This window comes from Podarcis gaigeae (assembly GCF_964106915.1).
Source record: "Podarcis gaigeae genome assembly, chromosome: 13".
Classification (NCBI taxonomy): Eukaryota; Metazoa; Chordata; class Lepidosauria; order Squamata; family Lacertidae; genus Podarcis; species Podarcis gaigeae.
Genome location: NC_139689.1, coordinates 10,898,530 through 10,911,126, shown reverse-complemented (window position 1 = coordinate 10,911,126; position 12,597 = coordinate 10,898,530). Strand labels below are relative to the sequence as shown.

General features: G+C 43.7%; 1 protein-coding gene across 1 annotated transcript; it reads right to left on the bottom strand.

Annotated features, from left to right (window-relative positions):
• Positions 1-4,585: 4,585 nt before the first annotated feature.
• LOC310830753 (vomeronasal type-2 receptor 26-like) lies at positions 4,586-12,239 on the bottom strand (the record flags this gene model as incomplete). Its single annotated transcript, XM_083710593.1, has 4 exons — positions 4,586-5,502; positions 6,461-6,632; positions 11,072-11,363; positions 12,160-12,239. 4 exons carry the CDS (start codon positions 12,237-12,239, stop codon positions 4,586-4,588), a joined length of 1,461 nt encoding a protein of 486 aa, XP_083566719.1.
• Between the last annotated feature and the right edge of the window lie 358 nt (positions 12,240-12,597).

Sequence of the window (12,597 nt, the reverse complement as noted above, 5' to 3'; positions counted from 1 at the left end):
ATTGTTTTAATGATGCTATTATTGGATGGTAATTGAAAATTAATAAAAATTATTATAACAGAAATAGACTTTAGAATTAACTTTAGAAACAACACATCTGTATTCTTAAAAATGGGCTTACTTGAGATATTCTCTGAGACCTCTCTTTCAAACTGGTTAGAAGTATAATTCAGAAATAAAAGGTTTGTCCTATTAGTAATATCCAATGTGTTTTCCTCCAGATATTGTTGCATATCTCTGCTCCTTTTCTTTCTTAAAACTATTTTAAAAAAACAAGGGAAATGGCTGTCTTAAACTTCTCCTTCTATTTCTCAGCTGCCTTGTGTGTTAGAGATAAAGAACTATTAACTATTTAACCCTTAACTATTTCACAATGTTTTTTTGTTTCTGGTACGCTTTTTTTATCTTCAAGATGAATTTGTAGATACCATGAAGTAATTGATAAGAGACTTTTTATTAACAATCATTTATACAGTACATGTAGAACGTTGATCAACTGAACTTAACCATTTCTAAATGAAAAGGCTGAGAGTTTTGCTATTAAGATTCCATTTGCTTTAAATATACAGTAAGACATGACAGGTTAGTATAGTGGTAAGTATCCCCGCCTGTCACGCGGGAGACCGGGGTTCGATTCCCTGACGGGGAGAGGCAGCAATGTTTAAGGGACGTGGGTGGCGCTGTGGGTTAAACCACAGACTCTAGGGCTTGCTGATCGGAAGGTCAGCGGTTCGAATCCCCTTCGACGGGGTGAGCTCCCATTGCTCGGTCCCAGCTCCTGCCACCCTAGCAGTTCGAAAGCACGTTAAAGTGCAAGTAGATAAATAGGTACCCCTCAGGCGGAAAGGTAAACACCATTTCCGTGCACTGCTCTGGTTTGCAAGAAGCGGCTTAGTCATGCTGGCCACATGACCCGGAAGCTGTACGCCGGCTCCCTCGGCCAGTAAAGCAAGATGAGCGCCTCAACCCCAGAGTCAGTCATGACTGGACCTAATGGTCAGGGGACCCTTTACCTTTAATACACGACAGGGGTGTATGGAGTGTTAGGGATGGGTAGTAACTCTAGCGGGGACCAAGTCGTGCTCCTTCTGGGGTAGTTTGTCTACCTCTGACCCCCACCCTGCCCTCAGTTCTCACCTGTGGATCCTAGAAATTGCCAGCATGCAACAGCAGCCACATCCCAAAAAACAGATACAACTGGCTGGCTCCCTAAACCAGGTGAGGGCAGCCAATGGGCCTCAAATCCTCAGTCTGTTAGGGAATTTCTCTGCATGCAAAGACAGGACATAGCAGATAAGAGCAAAAGTGGGCCCAATGCTTAAAAAGGTGGCTACTGCAGGAGCTGTAGAGGGAAATGAGGGGCAGATGGGTCTCGTAAACCTAGGAAGGGAGCCCACCTAGGAGATGGAAATTTTGAACCTAAACCTCCACTACTTTACAGCATTACTCATTTGTGAAGGCTTTGGGACTAGAACCTGAGGAAAAATCTGAACCCATTGCCTTTGGGACATCTTTGGCAGACAAAACAGTTAAGGAGCAAACTCTACAAAGATCCAAAGCAGGAACTCGGAAAGTGATACCTGCCACCAAGTTCATAAGACTCAACAGAACCACAAATTCCACTGCCATTTATACCTTTCTTTGTGTTATAATAATAATAATAATAATAATAATAATAATAATAATAATAAATTTTATTTATATCCCGCCCTCCCCAGCCGAAGCCGGGCTCAGGGCGGCCAACAACAATCAAATAATCAAACAATCAAATAATCACACATTCAAAATATTCATTATAAAAATTAATTAAAATCAAATTAATGGCAACCGATTAAGCAATATTCTGTGCAGGTTGCCAGAGGAGGGAGTCAGGCTGCGCCCTGACCAAAGGCCTGGTGGAACAACTCTGTCTTGCAGGCCCTGCGGAAAGATGTCAGGTCCCGCAGGGCCCTAGTCTCTTGTGACAGAGCGTTCCACCAGATTGGAGCCGCAGCCGAGAAGGCCCTGGCTCTAGTTGAGGCCAGCCTAACCTCTCTGAGGCCTGGGACCTTGAGGATGTTATTATTTGCAGACCGTAGGTTTCTCTGTGGGGCATACCAGGAGAGGCGGTCCCGTAGGTACGAGGGTCCTAGGCCGTATAGGGCTTTAAAGATTAAAGCCAGCACCTTAAACCTGATCCTGTACTCTACCGGGAGCCAGTGCAGCTGGTATAGTACTGGGTGAATGTGATCTCGCAGCGAAGACCCCATAAGGAGTCTCGCCGCGGCATTCTGCACCCGCTGGAGTTTCTGGATCAGTCTCAAGGGCAGCCCCACGTAGAGCGAGTTACAATAATCCAGTCTGGAGGTGACCGTCGCATGGATCACAGTGGCTAGGTCAGGGCGAGAGAGATAAGGGGCCAACTGCTTAGCTTGGCGGAGATGAAAAAATGCCGCCTTTGTTATAGCTGTAATCTGCGCCTCCATAGAGAGGGAGGTATCGAAGATTACACCCAAACTCTTAACGGACGGTGCTGGCACTAATTGCACCCCCGCAAGAGATGGGAGTTGCCCCCTCAATCCCATATCGTCCCGGCCCAGCCAGAGGACCTCTGTCTTCGAAGGATTTAACTTCAACCGGCTCCCACGTAACCATCCAGCCACAGCTTCCAGACATCTCGCCAGTGTGTCTGGGGCCGAGTCAGGATGGCCATCCATCAACAGATAGAGTTGGGTGTCATCAGCATACTGATGGCAGCCCAGCCCAAAACTCCGGACAAGCTGGGCGAGTGGGCGCATAAAGATGTTAAAAAGCATTGGGGAGAGAATCGCACCCTGAGGCACTCCGCACACCAAGGAGTGGCGCGATGACAATTCCCCCCCAAGCGCCACCCTCTGTCCCCGACCAGAGAGAAACGAGCGCAGCCATTGAAGGACTGTGCCCTGGATCCCCACGTCGGCAAGGCGGTGGTCCAGGAGTTCGTGATCGACCATGTCGAAGGCTGCTGACAGATCTAGAAGAATCAGCAGCCCCGACCCGCCTCGATCCAGCTGCCTGCGGAGATCATCTGTTAGGGCGACCAGAGCCGTCTCGGTCCCATGGCCAGCACGGAAGCCGGACTGGAATGGATCCAGAGCAGATGTTTCACCCAGAAACCTACCAAGCTGTTCAGCAACTGCTCTCTCAATCACCTTACCCAGGAATGGAAGATTCGAGACCGGGCGGTAATTGGATAGATCTAAGGGATCTAATGATGTTTTCTTTAAGAGCGGACGCACCACTGCCTCCTTCAGTTCCCCTGGGAATATCCCGGTGCCAAGGGACAAATTGATGATATCCCCCAGGGGGGCCCGCACCTCGTCTGGACACGATCTAATCAGCCATGACGGGCACGGGTCAAGAGGACAGGTGGTGGGCTTTCCAGCTCGGAGGAGTCTGTCCACATCGGCTGGAGATATCCGGTCAAAGTGGTCCAATACTGGACCCGAGGACAGTCGAGGGGCCTCCAGTTCCTTTATTGTATCCAAATTGGCAGGGAGGTCATGGCGGAGCAACAGGACCTTCTCCGCAAAAAAGCTCGCAAATGCCTCACAGCTGTGTGTCAGATTATTATTTAAATTTGGCTGTCCTTCAAGGGACGTTAAAGACCGAATTATATGAAATAATTGCGCCGGGCAAGAGCTAGCGGATGCAATGGAGGCCGAGAAGTAGGACTTCTTAGCGGCCTTCACTGCCATCTCATAGGTTTTCATAAAAGCCCTATAAGATGTTCTTGAGGCTCCGTCACGGGTACCCCGCCATACTCGCTCTAGCCGTCTGAGGTCCCGCTTCATTTTCCGAAGCTCCTTGGTAAACCAGGGAGCCCGGTTTCTGCGAGGTCGCAGAGGGCGCTTAGGTGCGATCTCATTGATGGCTGCCAAGAGCTGGGTATTCCAGCCCTCAACAAGCTCAGTCAATGAGTCGCCAGGGGGAGCAAGGTCCCACAAGGCTTGATGGAATCTATCAGGGTCCATCAGCCTCTGCGGGCGAGCCCAAATCGGCTCACCACCTAAGCAGGGTGGGGGTGGAAAGTCAATCCTGGCTTTCAGAGCGTAGTGATCAGACCATGGCACCTTCATCAAAGGAGACATGATCACATCTATACCGGCGCCAAAGATCAAATCCAGCGTGTGGCCTGCTTGATGTGTGGGGCCCGAAACAAACTGGGAGAGCCCTAGTGTCGCCATGGAAGACACCAGGTCCAGAGCCTGTGAGGAGGGGGTGGCATCAGCATGGAAGTTGAAGTCTCCCAATACCAATAGGTTAGGGAACTCCAAGGCCCAGCCGGCCACCACCTCCAGCAGGCTTGACAGGGTGGCTGCTGGTGCGCTAGGTGGCCGGTACACCAGCCAGACAGCCAAGCTCTCCTCGGAGCCCCACACTAGGCCAACACATTCAATGCCGGGGATCGATGGCGATGGTAGAGCCCTGAAAGAACAATCTTCCCGGATTAATAATGCCACCCCTCCCCCCCGGCCCACAGTCCGTGACTGGTGGAGGACGGAGAAACCCGGGGGCGCCATCTCTCGTAAGGTAACAGTTACCCCTTCGCGCACACAGGTCTCCGTCACACAAGCCAGGTCGACCCCCTGCGAGGTAAAGAAATCTCTCTATTGTTCAGGTCAGGCCTCACCACAATAATGTAGCATTTAGGGGAAAAAATGCAAGTCAGTAACCCAGCACCAGAAGCAAAGATGGAGAAGATCTCCACAGCCACCATGTATTTTCCTCTGGTGCTCAGATAAGTTGGAATGAAGGAGAGCCAAACACTGCAGAAGACCAGCATGCTGAAGGTGATGAACTTGGCTTCATTGAAGCTGTCAGGCAACTTCCTGGCTAGGAAGGCCACCGTGAAGCTGATAGTGGCCAGGAAGCCCATGTAGCCCAAAACACAATAGAACATAGAGACTGACCCTTCATTACATAGAAATATGATTTCTTCCGTCATTGAGTGCATGTCCACATCTGGGAATGGGGGAGAGGTTGCCAGCCAGAGGACACAGATCCCTACTTGAACAATGGAGCAGGAAAAGACAATGGAATAAGCCAGTTCTTTGCCTACCCATTTCCTCATAGTGGATCCTGGTTTGGTAGCCATGAATGCCAAAACCACCAATATGGTTTTGGCTAAGATGCTGGAGAGGGCCACAGAGAAGACAATGCCAAAAGCAGTTTGTCGGAGAAGGCAAGTCACCATATTAGGTCTTCCGATAAACAGCAAAGAAGAGAGGAAACACAAGAGGAGGGAGATAAGGAGACCATAGGTGAGGCTTCGATTGTTGGCTTTGACTATGGCTGTATTGCGATGCTTAATGAAGATGCTGAGCACCAGAATTGTGATTAGAGCGAATAAAAGTGCAGAGGAAGATGAAAAAATGGCCAAGGTTTCATCAAAGGCTAGGAAGTTTGGAATCTTAGGAATGCATAGATCCTGGCCGCTGGTTGGATACTGATCTGCTGGGCAACTGACACATGTATCCATGTCTGAAAATACATAAACAGTGTGTGACCATTTGAAGCAACCAAAAGTATTCTTAAGAATTCCTTCATCACTAGTCCATTTAGTATAGTCTTTTCTACATCAGAATGTATACGAGCTTCAAGTCCAAATGCTTTTGTACTAGGTGTATCAAAAATAAAAGTTGTGTATCAATTCTGGAATTTTCTACATGGGTAACGTCTCTTTTTTCTTTATTGTCTCCCTGCTTTTTCTTAGAGCCACATAAACAGTACAGCAAAATGAGAAATGCATTACAGCTGAAATCTTTGGATCTCAGAAAAGTGAGTTTGATAAGAGTTTCACCCTATTGTCAAACAACCTCATTCTTAGAGGAGAAAACACCACTTCTATTCCACCCTATTTTTTTTGATGCTGTAGGTAAAATATATTAGCTTCCACCTAAAAAGAAATCTTCAAGATGTTTTAAAGATTAAAATATAAACAGTGAGAACAACACATCTGTTAATTTAAGCCTTTTCTCCTGCAGCAGTTTAATGTCAACAAAATTGCCAGGAGCCCAGAGGTTCTGCATTATCTTAAGATGTCATCTCTAACCTTTCTCATTTGAAATCATTCCTTCTGGACATGCATCACAATCATAGCAGCAAAACTTCTTTCCCTCCTTCTTTTTCTTCCCGTAACCAGGATGGCAGTTGGCATTACATACAGAAAGCGGTGGCACCTATCCAAATGGATAGGAAAAGTTTAATATTATGATATTGTTTTGAGGAATTTATCAAATATCCACTATCAGGAGATTTAACAGTAAATAGGAGGACTAATAGCGTGAAATGATTCGTAGGTACACAAGTGGCACATACAGTGGGGTAAAAAGCTGCTGTTCTAAGCACCAGACAAACTTAAGAAGATGTCAGTATTCCCTTACCTTAGTGAAGCGTCTGTGCCATTTGATTCTGTCTTCATTAATGGTGAGCACTTTACCTGGAGGGGCCTGAGGATCCAAACTTCCCACTTTGACCCTGACATAGGAATTATTTGGGAAAGTGACCAAGTTGGTAATATCAAAGCCAGCTGCTAACTCTCCATATTCATTTAATGTAATTTCATCCCCAGCACTGTTGTTGAATGAGATTCTCTGCAGGAATGAGTGGAGCTAAGTGGAAAGAGAATCAAAGTTGAACACTTCAGTTCACAACGAAGAGCATCCATATTTTAGTTGCACATACAGGAGGAGTAGGAAATCATGAATCAGTGTCAATTCAACATTCAACAGACTTGCATCAAGATGGAGAGACCATAGTCCTGCTTGTCTGAGACCAGCCTTTGTCTGTATCCAAGAAAGGGATGGAATTTGAGAAGTCATGTAAGAGAAGAGATGGGAGCTTATGTTCTCAAAAGATAGGAATGCAACATGAGAACATCGGACTCGACCTTTCCATAGTTTATAGAGTGGAATTGAGCATGGTTGGATGTTGGATGCAGAGGAGTGGTAGGAAGCAGCAGCTGGAGAACCCGAAAGGGACGCCGCAAGGGGGCTCAGAGCCAGGGGATTGGTGGTGAGATGACAAGGAGTGGTCAGTGGGAGAAGAGGGAGCAGACTGGGAGGAAGAGGTGTCAGAAGCAGAAAAGGCAACAGGGTTAAGGGAGCAGGAAGAGGCTGTGGCAGACGGAAATCCAGACTCAAAGGCAGAAGAGGAGAAGGGAGAAATTCAGGGTCTAGAGACAGTGATCAAACAGTTGCTAGCCTCTTCTGGGGACCTACCAGTGAGGCCAGAAACCCCTGGTGATTGGCAGACAGGGAAAGATGAGGAGCTGGGGACAGGGCCTTCCAAGATGTGCCCAGGTAGTGGCAGCTCCCTGATGGGCTGCTCTTCTGTTTTCTCTTGGATATGAGGATCCCTGCAATAGCCAGTGCCTGGGGTTGGGGTCCTGGTTGTATTTGCCCAGAATTATGCGCCTGGGCCCCCCAATCTTACACCACTGGGTAACTGGACAGGTAAGAGAGACAGAGAGAAGTGGGGAGGGATATTTGGAGAAAATGGAGGGGTTTGCAGTGTGAAGGAGGTAGTTGTTTGTAGTCTGTTGCATCTGAAAGTCGGTGTCATCTAAAGTCTGTTTAGTATCATTATAGGAAATATTCTAATTCCCATCTTTCATACAATAAATTTACTTAAGGTTCATTTTTAATTTCTTAAGTTTTATTCTTTTATTTCTTTACTGATGATTAAATGCCAACTATCATAATGTACCAATGCAGTGAATGCTTTGTAACAGAGAACAATACCTGCCAAGGTTCTACATATTGAGGAGAGAGTCTTCCCCTAGCACCTCTCCATTTGCAGATGACTGCAGCCAAGTGCATGCTATTTAAGGCATGTGCCAAAGCATAGACAGCATTATAAACACTGTAGCTGTGGCCAGTCATGCTCATTTCAAAAAATGGTGCAGGAAGGCTCTCCAGCATCTCTTCCCCAGTACACATAGTTGCTGAGAGAGTGGAATTCGGAAGTGAACAACTGAATGCATCTTCCCAGAAATCTTGGAAAAAACCATCTGTCTCTGTCCAATGAGGGTATACACTCTGAAGAAAGTCTTGAAAGTTGTGAATCTCCTTGGAGTGAATTGCAAAGGATATAGCACCATGGAGCATTTGTATTTTAACATTAATTTTTTTTTGAAGGCTATATAATATGAAATCAATTTGAGTAGTTGTAATCCATACTTTTCCTACATGTGACTTCTTTTGAGGAAATAGTAGGTGATATAACTCCATTGTGCTTAAAGCAGTTGACAACCATATACTAAATCTACTTCCTCCATGTAGAAGAATTGCATTAGCTTTGCTTGTTGTGATAGTTGGTAACAAAATCCTTGAGTCCTCCAGCATTTCTAGTAAGTTACTGTTATAATGTATATTGGGTTTAACTCTTTCTGTAAATGCTGAACAGATTCCATTCTTGAAAAGCATTGGCTCAATTGTCTGTAAGAAACGTTCCCCAGCTTCATTAGCTGGAGTGATGAGCCCAACCCATTTCCATCTGAAATGCAGAAGTAACTGGATAATTCCCTGATACTGAAGGTCTTCATTGGGGACCATGCGGTAAAAGGAAGGGAACTTGGTTCCATCATTTATGGCTGGTTCAAATGAACCATATGAAATCTGGAAAAAGCAAAAGCCAAATGTTTCCAAGTGGAAACAAGAACTCCTGATACTCCAATTTATTCAAATATAAACACGTACACGCACGCACACTAAAAATATTGAATATATACTGAATCTGTATGCCAAGTTTACCAAGTTTAGGGAGACCACCAACCCCAGCTTATATAGGAAAACACAGATAACCTTGCTCCATGTTTTCTCTTGATATTTATTATTATTATGGCATCATCACAGCTTCATTCTTGTACATATTGATTGTATCCAAGGATAGGGGAGCATTTGGAGGAGGAGCCTCCGGTGAGCTGCGATAGAGGATTGCTGAATCCCATCACTGCCGTACATTTTGGAATCAGAGTCTGAGACGGGAGTAATCAGCCACCCTACACTCCTCAGGCTGGGGAGTGACAGCTCATCCGCAGATCGCCAACACCTGGCCCCAAATTCAGAAGGAGGGGCTGGGGGCAGCTGGGTGGAAAGCCTGGATCGTTTCTTGGCAACTCTCCAAAGTCGCCTCCAATTAGCAGCAAGCTTCCAGTTCTTAAAATGAAAAACTGGATTTAAGTATTGGACATGATCTGAGCGAAGGGGAAGAAACTACTCTTCTAATTAATTCATCCACTGAGGTGCTAAAAAGGATTCGAAAGGAAAAAGGATAAACATCTATGTTGACTTGGTATGTTGGAACTGAAGGGGGGGGTTTGAGCCTCCTTTGTTATTATATTTCGTTTTCCTATGTTATGTGGCAAAATCCTCCTCTGAAAGAACCAGCTGCCTGATTATTTATAGCAAGCGAGACTGGAGAGGTGGTTTATTTGGTGATATAATAGTCTAATTCTAATAGTCATTAACTGTGTGGAAATAACAATTATTCAAAGGTGGAAAACCAAGTTCAAAGTATTCGGCTGCAGATATATTTGGAAGAGGATAAAGAGTTTCCCAACTTTGATTTGGAGAATGACTGGAGAGACGCCAAAAACACTTAGGAGGTTTGCCTAGAATTAGAATCGGAATGACGCAGCTTCAACGAGCGGCCATGTCTGAAAGTAGATCAATTTGTCAAATTAAATGCAGAGCCTTTAAATTCTTACTTAATATTTGCATTCCCAGTTTTATATGGCAAAAACCTTCCCTGGACAGGTTAACCATTTGAAGGACAGCTGGTCTTAAAGCATTGGGCAGATGCCTTGCTTTGATTTTATCTGGACTGACTTGGCTGCTGCCCAAGTTGAGAAGATTTTTGGACTGGCTTGGTGGAAACATCATTTTGTGAAGAGACATTGTGAACATACGGAGGGAACTCGGGATGTAAATTCCACAAAGAATATATTGTTTTGTTCTATCTCGCTTGTTCAGAGGCTGTGAAATGTAATAAGTATTAACATCGGAATGATTTATGGGAACTATCGTGAAAATTATGAAAGCAGCAGAAGAATGAAATGATCAGAACCACCCCAGCCTGAGAACATGGGAAGATACCGCCAATTTTTTTTTTATAATTTGGCCTAATATTTGGACTGTTTGATGGTTGAATAATATGTATAATTTGGAATGTTTAATATGATTTTATTGGATTGTTAAAGTGGAAAATTTAATAAATATTATTTTTTAAAAATAGAAGAATAGGGGAGCATTTATCATGGCTCATGTTAATATACTAAGTGGATGATGAACCAAAACTCCAAGGTGTAAGTGGAGTGATAGAAATTGTTGTTCATGTACTTTTGATCTGTAACCTTTGTAATGACTGTAGGGAGCGGTTGATTCTCTATTTACTAAGAACTCTCTCAGGAAGATTTCCTGGGAAATCCTGAAGATCTCCATTAGATTGTATATAGTATTCATCTCTGAGCACAAAACCAAATCATATAAAATATCAGTAAAATACAAAATACTGTACCAGCACTATTTAAAACAACTAAAATGAAATACAACAATGCAGGAGAATAGCACAATGCTGACACCACTATATAAGGCTCTGAAGTGAGAGATGACAAATGCCAGAACAAAGCAAGAAAACACTTTTTCAATTAGCCTCTGAAAATGAACAATGTTGATTAACATCATACTTTGGGAAAAGACTATCTTGATTTTTAAGGGGAAGAATATTTTTAGTTAATTTGTTCTCAGTTATTTTTGCCTATGAAGCCAATGTCAATTTCATATATTCAGTAGCTCACAGGCAGCCAGGGCAGTGCGTTCAGGATTGACGTATATGAACCAGTCTAGGTGCCTCCTTTACAAACCTGGCAGCTTTACAGAAATCTTCTATTACATCTATTAAACACAAATTGCCCTTCTTACACACATTGTTGGATATGCATATTATACCCCTTTTACTTTGTCTATTTCCCCACTCCATATTTATGAATCAGTAGATTCCTAATGCAAGGACAGCATGAAATCTCTGTTTTTCAAGATCCATATTCTACCTGTGGAATCTTGAAAGGACCTAAGACGTTTGCCATGCACCAGGAGGTATCAGAGCTGAGTCCCCCAATGACCCCTATGACATTTTTCTGGATGCCACACCTGTAGTTGGGAACAAAGTGATGCGATTTAAAGAGCAGGTCCAGAGTGTTTCGGTAGGTCATCTTTGAATCATAATAGCTATCATAGATGTGGAAGCCTAGAGAGACATTGGGCAACATCCTTGGATTCTCATTGATCTCATCAACAGCAAAGACCAAAGCCAGGATTTGCTGGTAGAACTTTGTCAACACCCTGCAAATGAAGTGAGATTTTGTTTAATGGGAAAATTAAACAGTGCACAGAATCTAGATAGGAGAGATTCACCTGCCTCCCTATAAGGAGAGGATGAAGCCAGCAAAGTTTATTTACTTATTTGGGCAATCTAAGAATACTGTGTAATTTTAAAAGCTGTTGCATATTTCTTCATCTCTTCAGCAACCCGTGTTAGTTTTTGCCACCTTGAAAATTTAGGTATCATCAAAAACTTCAGTACCATACTACTTTGCTATATACTTTTCCTATTTTTTCATGCCATCTGTTTTCTTTTTTTTTTTTTTTTATAAAATTTTTATTAGGGTTTTTTACAGAATAGAGTACAAAGACAATAAACAACCTTACTTTTATCTCAACAGAGTTTCATAACTTCTTTGGACTTCCTCACATCTCCCACTGCCATTTTCATCATCATAAATTTTTTCCAAGCAATTTATCATCTAGTTTGCAAATTTTATAACCGCTTATTTAAATATAGTCCTCTGAAAATTTGTTTCTCTTAGTCTCGCTTTACATCCCATTCCAATCCGATTTTGTGATGGCCAATTATTTATGATCTTTCTCCTACTCTCTTTTCTATCTCTCTTTACACAATTAGACTCAAAAAAGCTTATTGTTCATCGACAATATGCACATAGCCTTTATGTACAGATTTCTAATAAAATCTCTCCACACATTTAAAAAATAAAGTACTATAGCAATCAATCAAAGTTATTTTCTGTCAGATATAGCATATAAGGAATAATTAAAATAATATTAATTAACAGTTACTTACATTGGGGCATCAATGAAGTCCTGGGAAGGGTGTTTCTTGAAGGATAATTTGGGGTGTATGTAACAGATATGAGATGCCATTGCACCAATGACCAGGTCACCTGGCTCATACCACTCGTGTGGAACATGAACAGGATTATTAGTTGCGCATTGAGCGCTTTGTCCTTGGGACACTATATTGGGGAGCAGCAGAAGCAGCAGGAGCAACATCCTGATGGCAAATTCCCTTGTCTGCATGGACTCCCCTGCTTCTCTCGACAGTATTATTCCTCTCCTCCACCTGATATGAACAAGACAAATTGGGTGGCAGCTGACTCTGTCAATTTGGCACTGTAAGGGACATGTATCCACCTTATTGTTAGCTTGAAGATTGTCACAACAGAATGCCTTGGATGCCAAATAAGATGCAGTGGTTTGATATGAAAGAGGGAAACTGATA